This window comes from Hakea prostrata, chromosome 9 (assembly GCF_041222555.1).
Source record: "Hakea prostrata isolate BN-2017 chromosome 9, UWA_Hpros_2, whole genome shotgun sequence".
Classification (NCBI taxonomy): domain Eukaryota; kingdom Viridiplantae; phylum Streptophyta; class Magnoliopsida; order Proteales; family Proteaceae; genus Hakea; species Hakea prostrata.
In genome coordinates, this window is record NC_142608.1 from 14,553,865 (window position 1) to 14,578,428 (window position 24,564).

General features: G+C 37.3%; 1 protein-coding gene across 1 annotated transcript; it reads left to right on the plus strand.

The window, feature by feature from the left end:
• The first annotated feature begins 1,596 nt into the window (after positions 1 to 1,596).
• LOC149004791 (vacuolar ATP synthase subunit H family protein) lies at positions 1,597 to 24,147 on the plus strand. Its single transcript, XM_089135617.1, has 12 exons — positions 1,597 to 1,671; positions 1,822 to 1,894; positions 3,484 to 3,609; positions 4,494 to 4,596; positions 4,676 to 4,746; positions 5,757 to 5,824; positions 5,944 to 6,058; positions 7,772 to 7,933; positions 9,424 to 9,549; positions 10,089 to 10,214; positions 11,195 to 11,374; positions 23,632 to 24,147. The coding sequence occupies exons 2-12, from the start codon at positions 1,865 to 1,867 to the stop codon at positions 23,878 to 23,880; spliced, it is 1,356 nt and encodes a 451-aa protein (XP_088991743.1). The 5' UTR covers positions 1,597 to 1,671; positions 1,822 to 1,864; the 3' UTR covers positions 23,881 to 24,147.
• The last annotated feature ends 417 nt before the right edge of the window (positions 24,148 to 24,564 follow it).

The window sequence follows — 24,564 nt, forward strand, 5'->3', positions numbered from 1 at the left end:
CTACTCAAAGCTGATTTTTTTTTTTTTTTTGGTTCGAACGATTTCGTAGCTCTCTAAACAAAATTTATAGAGGATCCAGAAATCGAGGTTTGCCATTGTGACTCATTAGTCATCTGACTCTATTTACATAGTTAAACTTAATAGACTCAAATGCATTACGTTCAACTCACCCAATCCACTCCTGCTAGCCCTCTCGGGGGGGGGGGGTAGGGGGGGGGGAACCGAAACTATTTGAATTCTAAAAAAGTGTAATCTACTTGCTAATCAAGCTACATCTTTTGTAGCTTCCAATTCAACATTGATGTTGATATGCCTCCACTTGGGGGAAGAGGGGGGAGAGGGGTTTCCTCAACCAAGGGGTGGAAAAGGGGCCATGTGTGGTGTAAGATTTCGGACTAGAAGTTCAAACTTCAAAGTCAATGTAATTAATGTCCATAGTAAACTGTAAACTTCACTTTACCTTCCCAAGTTCCCTTTTGCCTTCCTTCTATCACCGCCGATTCAAAACACGATAACAAACTCGAAACCAAACTCAAACCATTGACAAAACTCACAAATCGTTTAAGAGACTCTTAAATCACCTTAGCCTCTTTTTTTAAGTTTTCTCATCATTCACGTTAGCCTGACAGATTGAGGAGCCATCTTCTCTTCCCCAACTTAATGGATTAAGTTATGGAAATGAAAAGCTTTAGACATTAATAACCAAGCTAGAAATGAGAAGTTTCTTGGGAAATCAAGAGTTCCCCCCCCTTATTTTCCTGGAAAGAGGTAAGAATTAGAACGATCGTTTCCTTCTTTACGCCCATGGAAGATGAAACATCCAAAAGTCCATAAGTATTCCATACATTTATTTCCACAAACTTTCCATATGAATGATTTTCATGCCATTCACTAAAGCAATTCCAACCACACACATCGGATTACTATGCTTTTGGTGTCCTCAAAAAAGTAATGGAAGGAACATTGTATCAACTCCCATGGCTAGGTGTGTAATGCCTTCTGCTTCCAATTCAATTTCCACATGAGTGGTACATCTGACTTTTGTAATACACGCTATTAGCTTAAAATTATTTGATTCAACCAGTGGATTCTCAATCCTACACTTGAGAGCCTCTATAAGTCTCGCTCTCACATAACATTCAAATGACTATTAAAATATCATTCAACTTAATGACTAGTATTACAATTTTAAATCCAAATCCTATTTTGACATTTTTCATTGGTTTTTTTTTTTTTTAAGTTGATTTTTTAAACTAACAAAGCAAATCACTTTTAATAGTACTACTCTTTTATCTGAATTTTGTAATTATATCCTCAACGAATAAATTCAAAGAATACGGTAAACATATTCCAAGATAAAAAATTTTATTTCCTTGCAGCTTTATATTTTCTGCCTTAAAATTTTACCTGAAAAGATCTACCACAGAAAAATTTTCTTACGAGGTAAAATTTTTATTTGTTCAAAAAGATTTCAAGGTGGCACTCGGTTACTCCGGCCAGTAGGGGAACCAATTACGAAAGATTCCAACCGGTTCAATTTTGGACCGGGTTTAAGGACGAGGGACCATCACGACCATATTATGAATCTCTGGTTCCATTTGCTTCTCTGTCACACCCCGTTATCAAACACTGGCGACAAGATACCATCTCTCTTCTGACTCTCTCTCTCTGGTAACTTCAATTTCTTCTGTATGTTTGTTGAAGTGTTACTGAAATCATAGATTCCTGAATTTCAATAATTTTGTGCTTAATTTCGTGTCATTCTTTAATTCTTCTAATCAATTGCCTTTGAATCGCTATATGGTTTGATTGTATTTCCAGATTCAAAGATAAATCTGCTGTTCTCTTCGGGGAGCCGATCTCCATGGATCAAGCAGAGTTAACAACGGAACAGGTCGGTGATCGCTTTTTTTCTTCTCCGATTTCCCGTACTAAATAAATTTGGGTGCTATTTCGTGTATTCTGTGCTTCAATGTGCAGAATTCGGCACGTATGATTAATTGTGTTCCTGTTTCAGAATTTGAATTCTGAACTTATTATTATTTCCCTTCTGCTTAAGCAATAATCACGGTGAAGTGCCTTATGTTGGTGTTTGAGTTTGAGCCGTTTTTGGAGAAGAGACTCCTCTTGCCCTTGTAGACAGAAAGAGTGGTGGGTTAGTTGGATGTGTAACGGGGACTAGATCTGCCGTTATGCTTCATTGTTTATCCAGTATTGTATTTCCCCAATTTCTTTTAGTTTCAGTTCATAGCAAGCTAGTGCAATCTCCAGTTTTCAAGATTGGGCCTACGAATAGAGCTTCTTAATAATTGGGTCCCTGATGTGCTTAGTGCTCTATTAGAGTAGTAGGGAACTTGTAGGAAATCTGTTGAAAATTATATTAGTTGGCTTGGCATTCTGAGCTAGATGCCTTACAACCCATCGCACCTTCGAACCATACACTTTCGAAGTCCTATACGTGCCATGATTTTTCATAACTTCTGGACATTAATTAATCTTTCTCTTTGAGAAGTTATTTACTTATCCTTCCCTGCTTATAAAAAGGGAAAATAAAGAATGTCATTCTTCTGCTTTATTTAGATCCAGTTAATCTTGCAGTGTCATTGCTTTGGATTTATCATAGCTTTCAAGAATTAAAATCTGACCTGGTATGGTGGTACTTTGAATGTTAGCCCCGGTTTAAATATGTTAAACTGTCGGGTGGTTTCAAATGTAGTTATTTTTGAAGGTTGTCAGTTGTCACTGTGGAACCACCTTTACTTTTGTGTAGGCTTAGGACAGCCTAGGTTTTCACATTTCTGGGTTGAACCATAAGAAAGTGCTAGGACAGATTAGGGTTCAATAATAAATTAAAAGGAAAAGAATCAAGATGCCATACTGTAATGGGACTGAATATCCTTTAGTGAAATTCAGGTACAAAAGAAGACAAGGGAAGAAACCTAACAGAGAAAAGAAAACAGTAAAAGGGCAAAAGAAGAGAGACAACGCGATCTTCACGTGCCACCATAAGCATAGCTTAGATAGAAAACACAAATTTATCCCATCACTGTCAACAAATTTATAATGAGTCAATGACAGGTATACATAATACTTTTTTATGAAAAAAATGAAAGTTCTTAAATGTAAATTTTCCTAGCTACTTTATTACTTGTAACTTGACTTTCTTGTTAGGAAAACAAAACTTTTGAAGATAGGAACTCCTAAACCATGGCATTTTGACTCAATTTGTAATTCATCTTAGAAATTAAAATTTTCAAAGATAACTCTATTTGCTAAGCATTTCAGAACACTTTAAATAACTCCAGATACAGAAGAAAATTTATGCCTCCTCTCAAGGACCAAATATATCTAGAGCTTATATTTTGGCCCATTACTAGTAAAACCTTATTTATAAACAGGCCCAACCTAAATAAAACAAGACCAGGCATTTTTCTTTCTTGCTGGTTGCATCAACTTAATTGACATTTTGTTCCATTGTTGAAGGTTCTCAAGAGGGACATTCCATGGGAGACCTATATGACGACTAAGCTGATCACAGGAACATGCCTTCAGCTTTTAAGGCGTTATGATAAAAGATCTGAAAGCTACCGAGCAACATTACTTGATGACGTAAGCAACTTATGCTAGCTTGTTATTTGTCCCTTAATAATTGTGTTTTAACTTCTCTTCAGCTGGTCACTGGTTTTCATGCTGTACCTTCCACTCTTTTTCTTTCTCCCTTTTGTTTTTTCACTTAGATGGGAATGACCAGCAGACTGATGGGGACTGATGGGGACGGATGATAACGAGCTTTCAATTATCATTCAGCACCCTCCATCTTCTTTCTCCTGCTGGCTTCTCTGTGATGTATTTATTTGATGGGCACAACCATTTTGCCTTCATGTATATTTTTTTTTCTTGGTTAGGGGCGGAGGGTTTTTTTTTTTTTTGTTGTTGTTGGGGGGTGGGGGTGGAAGATGGAGGTGGATTCAGTCTGAGGGAAAGGGTATAGTGCTCAGAGGCTTTACTGGTGAAATCCATTTGTTAAACAGGAAGTCTATAAGCATATGTGTTGATCTTGATCCGTTGTCAAGTTTAATTGGCCAATCCCAACAGGAATCGGCAGAGTTTGAAGGAAACTGTTGCTTGCAGAGTTAGTTAGTTGATATTTGTTGGAGACTGGTCTTTCTTAGTTTGGCCAAGTTGCTCGACCAATCTCAGTACATGAAGCATAGTACTAGCATGATACTCTGACTGCCTGAAAGGGAGCAAACTAGAACTGTGCTTTTGCAAGAGTACCAACATTGCGGATGGATAACATAGGCTACATATGGATACAGTCCAGTATAAAGATGGTATTCCATATCTGCATTTTCTCTAGCTAGATCATCTGCAAAAATATTGGTGGATAATCCTAGCTTCATTTGTGACTAATAATGCAACTTTAGCAGCTTCACTGTTCACTATAAGTGTCTTGGTCTCTTTCTGATATTTAAGAGAGGGCATTGTCACAGGAAGGTCCAGCTTATGTTCGAGAATTTGTCAACATATTGCACACAGTAAACAAGCCAGAAACAGTGGAATATGTTCTAGCTTTTATTGATGAAATGCTTACAGGTAACTAAGAAAGTTCTTCTGCAGCCATATATTATCTTGCATTTTGGTTAATTGACATATTCTTGGTTTCTCTTGGCAGCAAACCCGAAGCGGGCTAGACTATTCCATGACCAATCTCTTGCAAATGAAGATACCTATGAACCTTTCCTAAGTTAAGTATTTAATGAAGTTCCTCCATACAAGTATTGACTTTTTCATCAGCCATCATGATACTGAAGGATGGGACCTTTTCTCAAAAAAACTCCGGATCCCGAGAAGAGTTGAAGATGGTGCAACATCGAATCTTGTTACCTTACTTCAAATGGGGCATCCACTAATATCACTGAAAACATTGTTAAAATGCTTCTACGAGAAGGTTTTATTGAAAATGTGAGGAAACACCAGGAAAACAACAAATATTTCTGGGTTCATGGTTTTTTTTTTTTTTTTTTTTTTTTTTTTATAATAATTCAATCCAAACCTTGATTGATGATCATCTATTTAAATTAATTAACCAATCTTTCATCAGCCTGGAATAAAAAGGAAAAAAATCAGGAAAACAGGTGTGAAATGACCGCCTAAAGTGTAGGCTGGACTTACTGTGCTAGTAACAACAAAAAGAGTACAAGTTTGGTGTTTCTACTCTGTAGTCTGTAGGTGGTGATACAGATTTCGATCAGATGTTCAAGGATCAAACTTTGATGCCATTCAAATAATAAAAAGCAAAAAGAAGATAAATAGGGAGGAAGAAAAAGAGAATAGAGACAGCTACAACTTTGTGAGTACAACTCGTGTTGAGACTCCCACTTCATTCAATATAACATTAAGCGACAAGTCTATTAAGGGCACGAAAGGGGCAGGCCTTGGCACAATGGTCAGTGGACTACGGGTGTAGCCTGAGGTCAAGGTATCGAAACAGCCTCTCGACAAAAATTGTTGGGGTAAGGCTGCATGGGGACTTTGCTTGTGCGGAAGCCTTCTGCCCCAGGTTTGCCCTTTTCTAATCCTATTAAGGGCATAGAACAAAATACATCATAAACAATAATATTGCTGTTCACTTGAGCCATATGCATGGATATTGTCAATTATACTGTTCATGTGGACTTTGCTATGAACTTCTCGATTGAAAATTTCTAACACAAGCCACTTTCCTTTCTACGCCGCACCCTTTTTTTCTTTTCAGATTGCTTTGGAGGGATAACTGGTTTATGCAAGAGAAGAGCTGTAAGATATTGACATTGATTGTAAGGTACTTCAAACTCTAATTTCTGTAGTGTTAAATATAAAAATTTTCTCCTTATTAAGAGAAAAATTGATGCCTTCATATAATTCTTCCTTTGATATTGATGTTTTATTTTCGTGGAATAGTGCTAGACCAAAAGCTCAAAATGGTCTGTATGAAAATGGAGCCTCAAATTCAAAGAGCAAGCTTAGTTCTACTGATGATGTTCTTAATAGATTGGTGGAATGGCTATGTGCACAGGTTAGTTTGTTTCTCTCCACTGTGTGCTGCTTCTGTTCAGCTGCCCTAAACTTTTAGTTGGCATAAAATCTTCAAATGTCCTTCTGTGAAGCCAATTTCTGCTCTTTGTTGCTTCAGTTTGTCACCTCTAAGGCCTTCACATTCTCTGTTTTGGGATTGTAATGAAAAGATAAAACACCTGTCAACCATGTTAATAAAGAAAGCTATAACCTGTTACACAGTTTGGTTGGATATTCAGTTTTAAAATCATATAAATATTTAAATGGTCCAGAATGCATTTGTGATGACCCATGCTATGGTTCTTTGCTGTGCTGTAGGACTTCCAGGAATTTGTTTGAATATGTCCAAAGCGGTGACTGTAATTAATGTAAACTTGAACTTCCTCCTAATCTTGAACACAAACAATATTGACAAATATTTAGAATTTCTTTGTAAATTGGTTTAGCTGCATGGGGGCCTGCACATTGGATTTCTGTGTTGGGACATCAAGAGAAAAACTGGTTTTTGATCAAAAAATATAGATGCAACAACGGTATCAATCACTGCTGTTTCTTTTTTAGTGTATTACACACATCAGACCATGTGTGCCTCTATTGCATGATATGGTTTCCAATTACGTTTTAGAATATAGAATATTCAGATTTTTCTTCAGAAGGTTGACTTCTTCTGGAATCAGAGTTATTTGTAAAGTCTCACGAAAAATATCGTGATGACATTTAAATATTTATATCATGTTTAAATTATCTGGAATTTCCAAAATATATCTCCCACAATCACTCTCTTCCCTCAAATATGATGACAAAAAGCAATGTTAAAAAATAAAAAAATAAAAAATTCTGTACACCAATAAACAAGGTGAAAAGCTAGTCAACTTGCATACAGAAATTAGGTGAAAACTCTTGCTCTCCACTTCAAACTGAACTATCGGATTGAACTAGTCAACTTGCATTTAGAAACTCAATTGAACTCAATCAGCTGTAAATCAATAAACCAGGTGAAAAATTCTTGCTCTTCACTTAGGTTGTAATATATATTTTTTGGATGAATGAAGAATTCATCAACCAAAAAGAAAGAAAGATTTTTTTTTTTTTTGGGGGGGGGGGGGAGGGAAGAGAACATCTAGAGAGCAAAGGGCAGACCCTACCAAGGCCAACCAGGCCCATAGCAAAAGAAAAACAAAAAAAGGAACAAGGCACTAAAAGCCAAGACTAAAGAGCCCAGGCAAGCTCAAGGGTTCCTATTTTTCTTCTTCTTTTTCTTGAAGTTATGGGCCCAACAATGAAGTCTTCATTAAGGTGGCAGCACCCTTTAGTTGATTGGCTACTTCTCCTGTGACCCCAAAGTGGAGGAGAAGGGGATCAAGTATCCTGGCTGAAGTCTTTGACGCCCTCAATCATCGAAATTAGGGCCCAGGGAGAGGGATTGGTGGGCCCAGGTCGGGAGGAAGCATGACTCCTGATCCCCCCCCCCCCCCCCAAAGTACCAATTCAGTAACTGTTAGTGCCAACAAAATGGTGGAAAACTATTCCATAAGCTTTTGGCACCTTTCTAGGTTGCTATAAGAGCAAGGATATTTCTTATGAGTTACGAGTGGTCCATCTCTAATTGAATTTCCTAGTGGTGGTGTTTACCATGATAACTTTCTTAATTAGGTATGTTGGTCTGGCAGTATATCTCTTTCACTTTGTGGTTGATAATATGTCTAATCTGCAGCTGAAGAAGCCTTCCCATCCTACTCATGGTGTTCCAACTGCTATCAGCTGCCTGGCAACTTTACTGAAGGAACCATTGGTCAGATCTTCATTTGTTCAAGCTGATGGGGTTAAGCTCCTTGTTCCATTGATTTCTCCAGCATCAACTCAGCAATCTATCCAGGTAGTCTAATGTTAATTTTCCCTTTCTTATAAATCATTTAGATGAATAAGGATAGTTTGTTCAATTTTTGAAGTAAATAAAGTCGAGATTAAATTCTAGAGTGTGGCTCAAGTTTCAAATGAGATGGGCCCAAAATTTTAGTTAAAATTAGTTTTCTAAGAAACTGAGATGAAACCATGGCTTGTTTTAAAAGTCCCAGGTTTAGGCAAGTTTCAACAATATCTTGGAATTCGGCAGTTTCGACCAGTAGCTTAAAAATATCTGTAGTTTTGACCAATAAATGCATAGTTATGAGTTATGACCAATTTTAATCAATTTCAACCAACTGAATTTCAACAATTTTGGCTAGTTTCATCAAGTTTTTTCAATTTTGACCAACCCATCATGTATTGAGTTTAACCCAAATTTCTTGGTTTCAACATGATTCAGCCCATCAGCCATATCTCAGTTTCTGGATGGTTGAAACCAGTTTTGAAATTGAAATCTTGATCCTTGGTGTAGAGAGAGTTGGTTTTCTTATGTAGGTTGGAATGAAAAGATTTTCAAAGATGTTTGGAGACCAGAGTTTTGAAATTCATGAGGAATGTTTGCTCAGAGATTACCTATATCAAGGTTGATAAAGCAGCGTTTTCTGTAGGTCATCATTTGTCCAATTCTGTTGAGAAAATTCAGTTACACTATTAATCTTGATGCAAAATTATGGACAGGTGTTGGATGAACCATAGTCCACTTGATCAAAAAATTCTACGATCAGACATGGGTCAAGTGAAAATTCCCAAACCTGGCATAGATTAGAGTCAGATTCAAAAGGTTGGGCTGAAACATTTCCAACCCAAATGCAAGCTTTGGTGTAACTGGTAGTAGTCAACCCTCGTATCAGTGTGTTCAATAACTGATACCCTTGTATGCATGAGTCTGGAAACTGAAAATGTTTATTGTTACTTCTACTTAATCCAGATCCCTATCCAGTTGTCATGATCATTTCCATGTCTGGACTGATCATGTGGTTACTTTAATCATTGGATGGTTGGAAAATTCTGTGACACACCACCAGGTGTCCCTCCTTGGTAGTTCAACACTACAACTTGATCAGGGCTGGGTTGAGCAATTGGGTAACTTGAATAGAGCCCAATGTAAAGCATAGCCTGATTTTAGCTCAAGGTGAGGACCAAATTTCTCATGGGTTGACTGACTCTAGCTGAAATCCATGCAGATCTCAACCATTTGGTCCAACATACATGAGGCTTTTCCTCTTATTTTAATCAGTGGAATCAAGTCTTTATGCAAATTTAGCTCTTTTTATTTTTATTTTTATTTCTTAGGTTATTTTGACATATTGAAATGTCAAATTTGTCTGAAAATTTATCCGTGGTAGAAAAGATGGGAAAGCTCTTTTTTGGGGGCCCAGCTGGATCACTATCCCCCTTACGATTATTTATTTGTTTTTAATTTACATACTTTTTCGCCTTCTGATTGACATTTCTTGGCAGCTCCTTTATGAAACATGCCTTTGTGTATGGCTGCTGTCCTACTATGAACCTGCTGTGGAATACTTGGCAACTTCTAGGGCCCTGCCACGTCTATTAGAGGTTGTTAAAGGTTCGACCAAAGAAAAGGTAAGCTATGGTCTTTGGTTATATGTTGAGATTCTTTTTCGTTTGTGACAGATCCTCTTTATATCAGTAACTACTCTCACGTGCAGGTTGTTGGAGAAGTGATAGTTATTTATTTACTACTACTACTACTATTATTATTATTTTATGGGAAGGTGGAGCATGAATAGCCATGTAAATTGCTTGGCTGAACGCTCCTAGAAATCCTACTATTAAATCTGGATCGTCCATCATAAACGGTTCAGATTTAATTCGATAAATTCAATGGTAGGATTTATTTACACAGCTGTTCAGCTACATTTATGTGTTATTTGATTATTATTATTTTTTTATTTTTCTTCTCTCTCTTCATTCTTAATTCCTTTTCTGTGCATGTTGAGCACAGTTATTACCAAATTTCCTTTCCCAGTTGAAAGCAAGCTTCATTAATTTCCACCTAGCCCCAAGTCCCATCTTTCTGTTTTCAAAATTTTCCTCTTGTGAGAATGTTCTCAAAAGTTTCTTTACTAATATGTTAGCTTTATTTGGTCAACTTTTTGTAGGTTGTGAGGGTTGTTGTCTTAACCCTAAAAAACTTGCATTCAAAAGGAACATTCGGGGCTCAAATGGTTGACCTAGGATTACCACAAATTGTACAAAATCTGAAAGCGCAAGCATGGAGTGATGAGGTGAGTAGTTGTGAACTTTGTAAAGTTTTTCCTTCATTTTTCTTTCATTCATTTGTTTTAGAACGAGATTTTGGTGGATGAAAGAAGAGAAGTTGTGACCAATCTTTCTTTGCTTAGTTGATCAGGGGAATTGTATACAAACAAATTCAGTCACCAGCATTGGATGGTGGTGACGAGTGCAAGGAACACGTGTTTAATAGAACTAGCCCCTTCTGTATTAAACCTAAAAATACTTACCCATGACCCAAATGATGCAAAAGGACTTTGAATCTAGACTTGATCAAGCCAAGTCAACCAGATTTGCTGTTTGCAACATCCAGTGTCTAACTAGCTATCCATCTTTAGAAAGGCCACCATTGGTTGGTTTTACAAATGAGTGTTGATTGATGGGCATAATTCTGGATTAATTGTTGTGAAGTTGTACTTAGTTGAAGCAAGCTTTTCCTGAAAGAAATTGAGAATTTATTGACTTAATTTTGAGCATTGGTATTTCAAGTTTTTCCATTTGAAAATCTGGCTGATTCTGATACTAATTATCGTTTCAAATGATTAAATGTTGGGGTATTGTTCTTGTTTTGACTTAAATTGATGCATTAAGATAACACGATTAGAACTGTGTTCAAGGGCTCTCTCTTGATTGTATATCTCCTATTGCGATGGTGGTTAGTTATTATTTGGAAGGACTTTTTGGTGTTGATATAAATAGCTCAAACAACCAAAGAAAACTATGGAATTTACCAAGTACATTGTTAGATGGGAGTGTACACATAGCCCCTGAGACAGACCAAGTAATTGGTATATTCATTTGTCGGCTAAAATTTTTACATTGATTCCCTACTTGGATATATTTTATTTGTGGATGGGGAAAGAAAAAGCAAAAATTTAATGGAAGGACTGCAATCTTGACATTTGAATGCCAAGATTTTGTCTCCTTAATATTGTGCTTTGTCTTACATTATTGCCTTTGGAATTCTTTTCAGGACCTGTTGGAGGCTTTGAATCAACTGGAGGAGGGGCTTAAAGATAACATTAGGAAATTGAGTTCTTTTGACAAGTACAAGCAAGAAGTTCTTCTTGGGCATCTAGACTGGTCACCCATGCACAAGGATCCAAACTTTTGGCGTGAGAACATAACAAAGTTTGAAGAGAATGATTTCCAGGTACTGTCAATTTCCCATTCCTATTTCTTCTTTGATCTTCTTGGGGTTGGGGCTGGGGTCGGGGTCAAGGATAAATTTCCATCTTGTGTTTGAAATTTGCATCAATTTAGATACTCATATGTATTATGTGGTGCACATAATTGCTGGAGATGTAGCCTCTGAGTGATGCTGAATTGAAGACATTTACAAGAAAGGAAAAGCCTAATGGGTATGGCCCATCAAAGGCCTAAAGCTATGATCCAAATCAGCCCATGTCTTTCATGGGCTAGGATTACTTTGGTGGATTAAGATCAGCCCATATATTTTTATCTTTACGGACTAAACCTAAGCCCAAGTCTAGTCCTTAAGATTTTCATCAAAGTCAATAAAAGAGGCTATAGTTTGAAAATAAGAACTCTTGTCAAAAGGGATTTTCCTTTTTCAAGAGTTAGGTAGTAGTTGAAACATTAATAGTAGGTGTTAGCTAGTGGTTGGATGGTGTATTTAATGTTTATGGCTCTTTAGAATGGCTATATAAAGGGAGTAATGTAAGAGGGTTGAACATACACTCATCATGTTGAAATCAAAGTTGCTTTGTTAGCTCTTCTTCTCTTTGAAGGAACCTTGTGTTTGATCAAAGTAGATTGGTGTCTGATCCAATCAATCCATGTTGCGGTGTGAAGCTTGGGTGTTACTTTGTTGTTCTTATCGTTTTCTCAATTCCCTCATATTGTCCCTTCAACTTCTTCATCACTGATAAGTCTACTATAATGATCTACACTTCATCCTGATTTCCAATAGAGTTCATAGTATTATGCCCCTGCTTTGAGGAACTATTCAGTCCCTATTGTTATGCTATTATCCTCGTAATACCACTCTAGTTTTCGGCCCTCTTTCACATTTGAATTCTGTTTCATCTTAAGTTTATCAAATTTGAAATTTATTCCCTGTGAAACATCTTATTTGGCTATGGTTTTGATCAATTAAATACAATACTATATTATTTGGTATTTGAGCTATGACAGAGAGTGAAAATTATGGACCATCCGGTCCAATTGACCCTATGGCAGCGATGATGGAGATGTTTCAATAATTGAGCGACTAGATCACTGTGAATCAAAAGCAAGTGGAAGAGAGGCTCTCTCAAAGGAGGCTAGAGTTGTTGCCTTTATTCATGCCCCACATCCTCCACTTGGTGAAGAATCCCAACCAATTGACTCTGTAGCTAATTTTTATACCTAGAGGAATATAGGAAGAGGGCCCCAAAGGATTCCAGTTGTGCAACCAACCTTCAAAGAGCACCTATGGAGTTATTTCACTAGAGAGCAACCTACATTCAATAGGCATGTTGGTGACTCTCAAAAGGTTAAGCTTGAACTCAAGGAATACTCTAGTAAGCATGATCCTCAAGTGTTTTATGATCAGTTAGCTACCTTGGATGACTACTTTAATTGGTATAATCTATTGGAGGCACGAAAGATGAAGCTAGCACGTACCAAACTAGTCGGAGCTGCATGTGAATAGTGAACTTGTAAATATGAGTTAGAGGATTGTGGTAGAGCTCCTACTACGTGGGAGGAAATGAAGGAAGAACCGAGAGAAAAGTACTTGTTATCTACTTTTTAATTGCAACTACAAGACAACTTAAATTCTCTTCGTCAAGGGAACTTGTCAGTTTGCAAAATATATGGGACAAATTGACTCTCTTTCTTCTTGTACAGAAATTCGAGACAAGGAGATCCAAATCTTGTCATGTTTCAGATTGGATTTACGGCCTAAAATCAATTGAGCCATTGGCGTTATGGATGTAGAGAATATGTGGGACTGTTTTGAAAAAGCCCTATGTGCGGAAGAGTTATTGGCATCCAGCAACAAACGGTTTGGATACCAAGCCGGGGAGGTTAGGCAAAATTTTTCCGCATAAAAACCTGCTACAGCAACCCCTACTCAACCCACATTTCCTACATGACAAGATAAGGGCAAGGATTTTATGACTAGTGGTAGGCAAGCACAACGTTTTCATTGTCAAGAGGTTGGACATTATGCTAAATATTGCCCACAACGTCAAAAGATTAATATTGTTGCTGAAGTTGAAAAGGCAGTAGAGGAAGAAGATCCTGATCTATTACCATACCCGCTCGACGATGGTGACTATAACGGAGCTGCATATAATGAGAATGATGCCAACGGTGGTGATGTTTATGGCATTCATATAGTAAGCCGCATCTTGGTGGTTGAAACCAAAGGAGAGGATTGGTGGCACAACTGTATCTTCTATAGCCGTATGAAGTTTGGAGATATTACCACTTTGGTGATAGTTGACACAGGAAGCGTCAATGTTACATTAGCCACGTTTGTGAAGGAGGCCAACTTGAAGGTGGAGCAGCGTCCTCAACCATATCGGGTGTTCTTGCTAAATGAGAATAATTTGGAAGTAAATCAGCGTTGTTCTGTACCACTAAAAGTCTAAAACTCCATAGGTATAAGGAAGAGGTATGGTGTGATGTAATCCCTATTTACCCTTATTGATGTTTTATTTGGTCAGCCATGGATGTACGATAATGATGTTATGGCCGGGGGAAAGAAAAACTAGTGCATATTCAAGTTTGAAGGACTTCACACTGTGCTCCATCCAGTCAATGTCCCAGTTGAAGTGCATCAACATGGGTCCTTGAGAACCAACTAAAGGGCACCACTAAAGCACAAAAGGTGTTGTCAATTCCACAAAAGAAGTATTGGCTGCTCCTTACAAGGAGTTCACAGACATTAGCCATAATACATGGCTGGTGTTGGCTCTTGTTACAAGGGAAGTTACCCCTCAACCTGAGGTGACATTCCCTCCACCCATTAAAGAGTTACTTTTTGATTTTTCTGATGTGGTTCTTGATGAGTTGCTTGATGAGCTACCCCGCATGCGCAATATTCAGCATGCCATTGATATGATACCTAGTTTTGTGTAACCAAACCTACCAGCTTATCGCCTCAACCCTATAAAGCACGATGAACTTAAGCAACAAGTGGATGAGTTACTACATAAAGGATTTGTTCAAGAGAGCTTAAGTCCATGTGTTGTACTAGCATTACTCACTCCAAAGAGGGATGGCTCATAGCGTATGTGTGTGGACAACAGGGCAATCAACAAGATTACAGTCAAGTATAGGTTTCCTATACCACAACTTGATGATATGTTAGACATGCTATCAAGGGCTAAGATCTACTCTAAATTGGACCTCAGAAGCAGTTATCATTAGATTCGTATTCGGCATGGAGACGAATGGAAGATTACCTTCAAGACCAAGGATAGACTATTTGAATGGAAAGTCATACCTTTTGGTTTGACAAATGCACCTATCACATTTATGAGGTTTATGACATAGGTACTTTGTCCTTTTATTGGTCGATTTTTGTTCGTATACTTTGAGGATATATTGATCTATAGCAAGCATCCGGATGATCTCATTGATCACCTACATCAAGTCTTGAGAGTGCTTCACATTAAGAAGCTATATATCAATCTCAAGAAATGCTCATTTATGCTGCCAAAAGTCATGTTCATTGATTTTATTGTCTCAGGGGGTTGAAGCTGATCCAGAGATGATAAAGAGCATAATTGATTGGCCTACGCCAAAGACAATCGCGCGTAGTTTTCATGGACTTGCATCATTTTACAGGAGATTCATTTGGAACTTTAGTGCAATCATGACACCTATTACCAAATGCTTGAAGCAAGGCAAGGGATAGTTTAAATGGACATCAGGGGCAACCAAAGCCTTTCATCTTATCAAGCAAAAGATGACAGAGGCTCCAATACTTCATCTACCAGATTTTGATTGTATATTTAAGGTAGCAACTGATGCTGCACATGTTGGTCTAGGAGGTGTATTGATGTAAGGTGGGTGCCCTATCACTTTCTATAGTGAGAAACTTGATGATCCAAGCGACGCTATTCGACATATGATTTGGAGCTTTATGTTGTCATCTAAGTGTTATGCCATTTAAGACACTATCTCATCGGCAAATAATGTTATGCCATTTAAGACACTATCTCATCGGCAAATAATGTTATGCCATTTAAGACACTATCTCATCGGCAAATAATTCATTCTATACACCGATCATAAGGCTCTCAAGCATCTCCATTCACAAAAGTCGATTAGCAACAGAGATGCCAAATGGGTTTTTTATCTATAGGAGTTTGTGTTTGCAATAAAGTATAACACTAGAAAGGAAAATATTGTGGCTGATGCATTGAGCCGAAATGTACTTTCTTAACACATTCTCAGCACATGTAGTTAGCATTGATCAGATACGTGATGAGCATGCATCTGACGAAGATTTCAGCGTGCCATATAAAGAGTTACAAAAAAGCGAGCAGCATCATAAGTACCCACTTCATGATGGGTATTTGTTTTAGGGAACTTAGTATGCATTCCGAATTCTTCTCTATGACATCACATCATACGGGAGTTGCATGGCTAAGGTTTGAGAGGTCATTTCGGCAGGGATAAGACTATAGTACAAGTTACTGATCAGTATTATTGGCCTCATATGCAAAAGATGTTGACCATGTAATCAAGAGATGCCGAGTCTGTTAGCTAGCCTAGGTAACCAAACAAAATATAGGTTGTACTCACCATTACCAATTCCTCATGCACCTTGGATTGACATTAGTATGGATTTCGTATTTGGGCAACCCTCAACAAAAGAGCGATATGACTCCATTGTGGTAGTAGTTGACCGATTCTCAAAGATGACACACTTTATACCATGTAGTAAGACCTTTGATGCATCTCACATTGCAAAGATATTCTTCAAGGAGGTTGTACGTTACATGGGTTACCAAGTAGAATTGTCTTAGATCGTGATGTCAAGTTCATGAGCTACTTTTGGAAGACATTGTGGCTGAAAACTAACACAAAGTTACAATTTTCAACCGCATTCCATCCACAAACTAACGGATAGATAGAGCTGGTGAATCGAAGCTTGGGAAATTACCTTGAGGTGCTTGGTTCGTGATTATGCGAAGAGACGGCCATCCATATTTGATATAGTTGAGTTTGCTTACAAGAACTCTATTAATTGTATGACAGGTTGTACTCCATTTGAGATTCTACTTGAAATTTAACCCCAACAGCCTATAGACCTCATCCCACTACCACCACAAGCACGGATAAGTATTGAGGCTAATAAGTTTCTGCGCCATATCAAAGATGTACATGTTGATGTTCACCAAAGAATAGCTCTCAGTAATGATGTCTACAAGGTTATAGCCAATCGTCGTCAATGATATGTAGAGTTTCAACCAAGAGACATAGTGATGGTTCGTGTCAAGTCAAAAAGGTTCCAACATAGAGTCAACTACAATCTCCACCCAAAGAAGAATGGTCCATGCAAGATGTTGAAACGTGGATCAAATGCCTACGTGCTTGAGTTACTAGAACAGATGAACGTAAGCAACATCTTCAATGTGGTTGACTTGTATCTTTATGTAGGGCATCACTCTGATGATAGAGACATCGAACAAATGTTGAAATTGCCCTAACTCAAGCCACCAATCGATGATGTCATTGAGGAGGTTTTGGATGACTCTTACTAAACCACTCGTCGTGGCACTTAAGACCATGCTTTCCTCATCAAATGGAAGAATCGTCCACAACACGATAGTACATGGATTCATGCTGAGGATTTTAAGAAACTCGATCCCAATCTGTATGAGTGTTACATGTCATTCATCCATTGATTCCATTCAGTGGAGACTATTGTCTTCAAGCTGGGGAGAGTTGATGGAGAATTGAAGATATTTATGAGAAAGAAAAAGCCTAATGGGCTTGGCCCATCAAAGGCCTAAAGCTATTACCTAAATCAGCCTGTGATTTTTATGGGCTAGGACTACTTTGGTGGGTTAAGATCAGCCCACATCTTTTGATCTTTATGGGCTAGACCTAAGCCCAAGTCTAGTCCTTGAGATTTTCATCGAAGTTAGTTCAAGAGGCTATAAATTGAAAATAAGGAACTCTTGTCAAAAGGGGGTTTTCCTTTGTCAAGAGTTAGGTAGTAGTTGAGACATTAATAGGTAGGTGTTAGCTAGTGGTTGGATGGTGTAGTTAATGTTTATACTCTTTAGAATGGCTATAAAAGGGACTTATGTAAGAGGGTGAAACACACACTCATCATTTTGAAATCAAAGTTGCTTAGTTAGCTCTTCTTCTCTTTGAAGAAACCTTGTATTTGATCAAGGTAGTTTGGTGTCGGATTCCAATATACTAGGGAGATTACTTGTCAACCAAACAACAAGAAAAATTAAAAGTAACCAAAGTAGAAATCTAAACTAAAATAGAAAGTAAAATATTAACACTCCTCCGCAAGCTAGAGTATACATATCAAAGGCTCTATCTTGGAATACCAAGAATACATCAAGAAACTTCATTACACTTGAGCATTTGTAGCAATAACAAACGTCGATAGACACTGAAAGATCTTCACACATGAGATATTCAGTAAAAACTTTAAGTAAACAATCTTCATGTCAAATGAACCATCAAACAACGAGAATCATAGGGAAGTGGTGAAGATGAACCATATCCATAACATAAGTATAATCACAATAGTAACATCAAGGGCATTATCCAAATGATGCTAGTAGTAGAGAGTAATCTCCACACAAGTTGGTAGGTAAAAAACAATATGGGTTAAGACGAAGTAAGTAGTTAAAGATAGTATGGGTTACTGCAAACCAAGTATATAAGTAAAAGGTAGTACAAGTTACTGCGGACCAAGTAGGTAGGTAAAAGGTAGTACGAGTTACTGCGGACCAAGTAGGTAGGTAAAAGGTAGTATGAGTTACTGCGGACCAAGTAGGTAGGTAAAAGGTAGTATGAGTTAGTATGGATCAAGCAAGTAGATAAAAGACAGTACAAGTTATTGAGAACCAAGTAGGTAGGTAATTGTTGTTGTTGTTGTAGAATTCCATTTAAATATAAAAATCTTAAATTCTTGAGCAGATAGAGAATAGACATTCAATAGTAAGTCAGTAGGGTAATTGTTGTTGTGGAATACCATCTTAAGATAAAAATCTTGAATTCTTGAGTAGATAAAGGATAAACCTTCAATCTCCCCCTCACGTGTAGTATTAGACTAGACAATTAATAATAGTCAATTACCAATATTTCAAAGTTTGTAGGGATGATATTGTTTGGGTAATTGAATGAACCATGTTACTTGATGAAACTGGGCAGCAGAACTTTCAGTCATTACCCAAAAAGTGTAGAACAGTAGTGACAAGTCAACAAGTGCGACACTCAATTAGTAATTGGAAAATGGTAGCATCGGTAGCCATTAGGATATCCTTAGAACCCAATAATGTAAGTCAGCACTCAGCAGTAGTAGCAGAACGTCAATTAGGTGCACCAGCAAACCAGCTTATGTTTCACCCAGAATCTTGACAGGGCAGCAGTAAAGTATCTCCCTTAAAAGTTTCTTGGTAGCCAATAAAGAAAAACTGAACAAGCGGCAGCAATGGAAACAGGCAAATCAATTGCAGCAGTAAGGTAACTCAACTTGCAACAGATTTCAATAGGGGCAGCAGACCAATGCAGTAGCTAGTACAGTATTTTTCGGAACACTGTCTTGGTAGCCAGTGAAGAAAAACTGAATGAGCAGCAGAAATGGAAACAGGGCACTCAACTGCAGCAATAAGGTAACTCAACTTGCAACATATTTTAATAGGGGCAGCAGCTAATGCAGTAGCTAGTACAATATTTTTCGGAACCCCAAAAAAATGAAAAATGCTGCACATCATTGAGGGAAGCAGCAGCAGAAAATAGTTCAATCAGCAATAGATTTATATTTATCAGAAGATAGGGAACTGCAGATGATTCTGATAAATAGGAAAGGACATAATAAACCTAGCATTGGTGCTCTCAAATATATGCAAAATGCCATAGCAATAATGGCAATAGCAGTGATAGGACCAGTAGTAGATACGTAAATACCTCAGCAGTGGTTCACAGGAATTGCAGGAAAAAACAAAAAAGGAAAGGTCTTCACCAACATAAGGGCAGCAGGTTGTATATTTTATAGACTAAACAGATTTATATGTGCCATAAAACAAACATTCCAGAGGATCATGATGGGGCTGACAGATCTCAGGAAATAGGAGTTGAGTTGCATTGATTTATTTGTAGTCTCTGCAGATCCCAAACTGGAGAAAATTATGGTAGTGAAAAAATTTCGTCCTTTGGGTCTTACTATGGTAGCATTAGATAGGTACAGATCTCTTCATAAGTTGTCAAAAAAGGATGCTAGTGACATGGATAAGACACATATAGGCGGCTGCAACCCCAGTAAAAAAATAAAGAGAAAAACTGAGCTGGCGAGAGAGAAGAAGCAGTCCCTAGACTGATTAAACCTGCTCTGATACCATGTTAGAATTTCAGTACCTGTAATAAGCTTAGGGACTGAAAAATATGTAGAAAGAAGAAAAAGAATAGAAGAGGACTGAAGAAGTGAAGAAGGGAGAGAGCTTGCATGTGTGTGTTGGCTCTCCCTTGCTACTTTATTTATAATGTAAAATTAAATCTTTGTAAGGAAAACTTTCCTAAACTAAGTTATAGCAAAAAAGAAAATTACATATTGTATATAATCTTCCAAATCAACCCCCCAACCAAAAAAAAAAAAAAAAAACAAATCCTAGGGAGATTACTTATCAACCAAACAATATAGGAAGGTACATAGGCAAGCTCGAAAAGAGCCCCAGTCAACAATTCCCCCACACCTTGCTTGCTTGAAAATACCTTAATTTCTGAATCTAGGATCTTCATTCCTAAAAAAGAAAATTAGAAAGTAACTAAAATAGAAAGTAACCAAAATAGAATCCTAAGCTAAAATCGAAATTGAAATGTCCACAACATGTGTATTTCTGGGTCTTGTACCAAGTATGAGTTAGGAATCAAGAATGATGATTACAACTAAGGACACTGAGGAAGAAGACAAAGGAGAGACTGGACAAACATAGGTTTTTGGAGAAGGTAAAATCATCCGAGTGCCTCTTTTCACCTATTTGATTCAATTGAGAAATCTTAGAAAAATAACACATGGCCTCCCCTATGGAGGTAAAAGATAAAAAGAACAACTTAACCTAACTTCTGGTAAACATGTGGCAAAAGCACCCCTAATACATAAAACAGCTAACACTTCCAACAGTATGACCTCAGATAGAGCCTATTGAATGGGCCAAGATCATATTGTGGATATAATGGGGGACAGAATAGAATAGAAAGAAGGATATAAAGAAGATAGGAGGAAGAATGGAAATCTTAGAAGAATTAGTCTTGAAGAAGGGGAAGAGGGAGAAGAAAACTCATAAGAAGAAGAAGAAGAAGAAGAGAAGAGGAGAAGAAGGGGGGGGGGGGCTGTTGCAAACGCACAAAACTAAAGCTTCAATTCATATATCTTCATTCCATCCTCAATAAGTTGATTACAAGTGTTTAAATAAAAAAACAAACATACTTGATACGAAAACAACTATAATAGGACTCTTGGTAATTTAAAACTAACAAAAGACTGATCCTACAAGGACTCTTAGGAATTTAAAAGTTAAAACTAACTAAAACTTATCCTAGACATCCTACCCAAATAAAAACTTTGATTACATGATTATCCCAATAATAAATAACAAAATTCTAAATTATCTCTAGAACTCCCACAAAAAATAGTTCCTATTTTATCTCCTTGCAAGCTGGAGTTTGGGCCCACCAAATTTGAATCTTTTTCCATGCAAGCTGGACTTGGGGCCCACCAAATATGAAATTATCATCTAGGTTACTGTTCATACTACTGTAGCGTGAACAGTAACTTCTGGTTGTGCTGCATCAGGATATTTTCCCAATTTGCTCGGCTCCTCTTTCCTCTTACTCCCATTTTCAATTTCTCATTACTTCTGTTATCTCATTGCTTCTGTTTATCTGTGATTCCTCTTTCGTTCCTTTCCTTTTATGAGGACATCACTTTGTTTTGAAGGGATCCGTCTAGTCAACCCCATTTAGAAAGGGCCCTAAAGCTGAGTTGTCATTGCCATTCATTACCACCTTGGGTCATCTAGATGCTGTGACAGCTATGGTTCCAATTAACTGGCGCCTCCCAACTCTGTTCTCTGTTGGTGGATGATTTGATACCCTTTTAAGAGAAAATTAGGATCAGTAAAATTTTCAGCATGTATAGTAACTCTCAAGTTGGAACTGATGGTCAGCAAAGGTTGACTTAAAAGTTAGATCATGGATATTATGGCTTGACCACCATGAATTCTTTATGATGGAAGGATGAAACATTTAGGAATTTGATGTTCCAAAGAGCTGAAATAAGCATCCTTGTGATCTCCCAAAGGAAATCAATGCAGGTTGAACTGTTGAAGAGTGAAATAAATCATAAGGTACAGCCTAAAATAACTTAAGAGCTTAACATATCCATTGGCAAGCTTCAACTTCATTGTGAATGATATGGAAAAGAACAAGAATTCAGGAGAAAATAGCATTCAAACAAAGATGCTGATCTGTGCATAAAGCTGGTCAAAGTTCAGGAGTAACTCCTCAAAATCTGATTGAGATCAGATGGTTAGATCTGGAGTTCCAAGAATATCTTATTGAGAAAATTTTGCATTTAGATTCCCATATGACAAGGAAATCAGAGTTTTTTAAAGATTTAAACCAGTAGCTAAGAACCAACATAGCAGTCAGATATCAGTAACATGAGGAGATTATTAATATAAAACAGGTCAACAAAATCTGATCTGATATTGCCTGAACATTTTTCTTTTACATGGGGCATCCCTTTCAATCAAGAAAACCTAGGGTTAAAGCTTTCAGATGTTGGTAATTATAGATTGAAGGTCTAAACCAGTAACTATGTGCCAAAATAGCAATCAGATATCAGTAACACGTACAGATTACCAGTATGAAACTAGAAGCAAAAATCTGATTTTACCGTAGCAGTTTCCTTTTACATGGGTGTTAACCCAAGGACAAGTCCCTGAAGCAATCAAGAAAACCTAGGGTTAAAGCTTTTACATTACAGTGGGGTTTCTACTCATGCTCAAGTTGACATACGTTGGTAAATTTTGGACCAAGTCTTTCAACATCCGTGGTCAAGGGAGTTGACCCTGTGGGGTTTAAATGGTGTTAATAGGGGGAGGGGGTCTGGGAACATGCGGGGTCAGCTTTGTACTATTCGCATGGGGAGCAGGGGTGACAATACATTTATGACCCTTGATGGTATACATGGGTGTAGGAAAACTTACTCCATTTTGTTCTGACTCCAGTCAAAATTAAAATTGTGGTCCACCAACCATGCACTGAGGCTCACCCCTAGTCAAAATCAAAATATTTGGTCAAAATTTTGAACAATGATAAGAGCCATTCCTATTACTGCCTCTTTTATCTAACATATGAAGATGTAAATAAGAAAGAACGAAGCGAACAGAGAAAAGAAGAGGAAGAAAGAGACAGGGGCTTAATGAGCACAATGGAGGCTTCACATTGTGAGAGAACCTCCTTAATACCTTCAATATAGACTAAATATGGTAGGTTTAGAGTCCTAAAGATAAAACTGAAAAGCAAACACAGACCTAATGGCACTAATCCCAAGATATATATATCCTTCCCCATTTTTGCTCTTTACACTATATTCTAACAGAAGATAAACCTCCCTAAATTTCCTGAAATTTTTTTGTTTTCAAATAGTTTTCTCCTTCAAATTTTTAAGTTTCCATATAGGTTAACTGATCATGTTAAAAAATAGAGTAGTTCCTCAAAAGTATTTTAACTCTTTGTGCAACTTAATTTTATTTGATTCATTGTTAACTCTCTCTTCTTTTTATTTTTTCTTAAAATTTTGGAGTATTCTCTTGCAAGACTAATAAAAGTATTCTTTATCAAGACTTTGATATTAAAAAGATGTTAGTTTTACCTATGAGGTTTCAGTTGGCAGGGTAAAACATTTGAATAGACTTTCTTACTCACCTTTAATTACAATTCTTGAGGAATCTGATTTGCTTAGGTTTGGGGCTGTTCTTTCAGTGACCCAAGGACAAATTTGCAGCATGCCACATGTCTTTTAAGTCTTAAATGTATTTATTTATTTTTTTACCTTTTTGTTTTTATGGGTAGAGGGATTCCTGATTCCCAATGTGTTCTTTGTCGTGCACAGCCATGTTGATTGGTAATTCTTGCTGTATTGGACCACTTGATTTACTTGTTTCTTACTTCGGTTGTCTTGGTGCTCTGCAGATTTTACGGGTCCTTATCACAATCTTGGATACTTCTAGTGATCCCAAGTCGCTAGCAGTTGCATGTTATGATCTCGCACAGTTTATTCAGTATCATCCAGCTGGACGGGTCATAGTTACTGATCTCAAGGCTAAGGAGCGTGTTATGAAGTTAATGAATCATGAGAATGCTGAAGTAACCAAGAATGCCCTTTTCTGTATCCAGAGGCTTTTCCTTGGGGCTAAGTATGCTAGCTTTTTGCAGGGTTAACTCTGGTAATACATTTTAGCATTTTACAAGTTGGCAGCTCAGATGTGATGTCTGTGGACATACAAGGTTATAAAGCAATTTGGATGTTTTTGGTTTATTTAATGGTCTTTTGAGTTATTTATCAGTTGAAGGCTCGTTTAGAGGATTTTCTTCTGATCTATTTATGTTATGAAAGAAAACTTGGTATCATTGTAGATGAAAATTCTGACTGCTGTTATTTTTTTTAGAGTGTTTCTCAAATTTAATAAAGGTCCAACTATTCTGTTACTATCATTTCTCACTGTGTTCTTGTAAATGGTTACATCAGATGTGCCCATTGCAGATACAAATTTTGAGAAATCAACCAAATGATGATGCACCATATGGTTTAATTGGTTCAATTTTTTTTTTAATTGTTGTGGGGAGGGGTGGAACTACCGTAGAACCCAGCATTTCCAAGAGTTTTACTAAGATGTGTTTTGTAATGGGCTCGGAACAGTTTTGGCATTCTATTGTTTTCGGAGGATGGAAGATTGACAAAAATGTGTTTACAAAATTGAATTGTTCTTTTGTTCTTAAGAAACGAACCAACCCGATCCGATTTTCGTGCTTGATAAGATAAAATCCATCCGAAAGTAACTGAGGATGTCTCAGTCAAGTTGGGAGCCTCGTAGAAGCGTCTGTTCCTCTCGCATTTCTCCACCA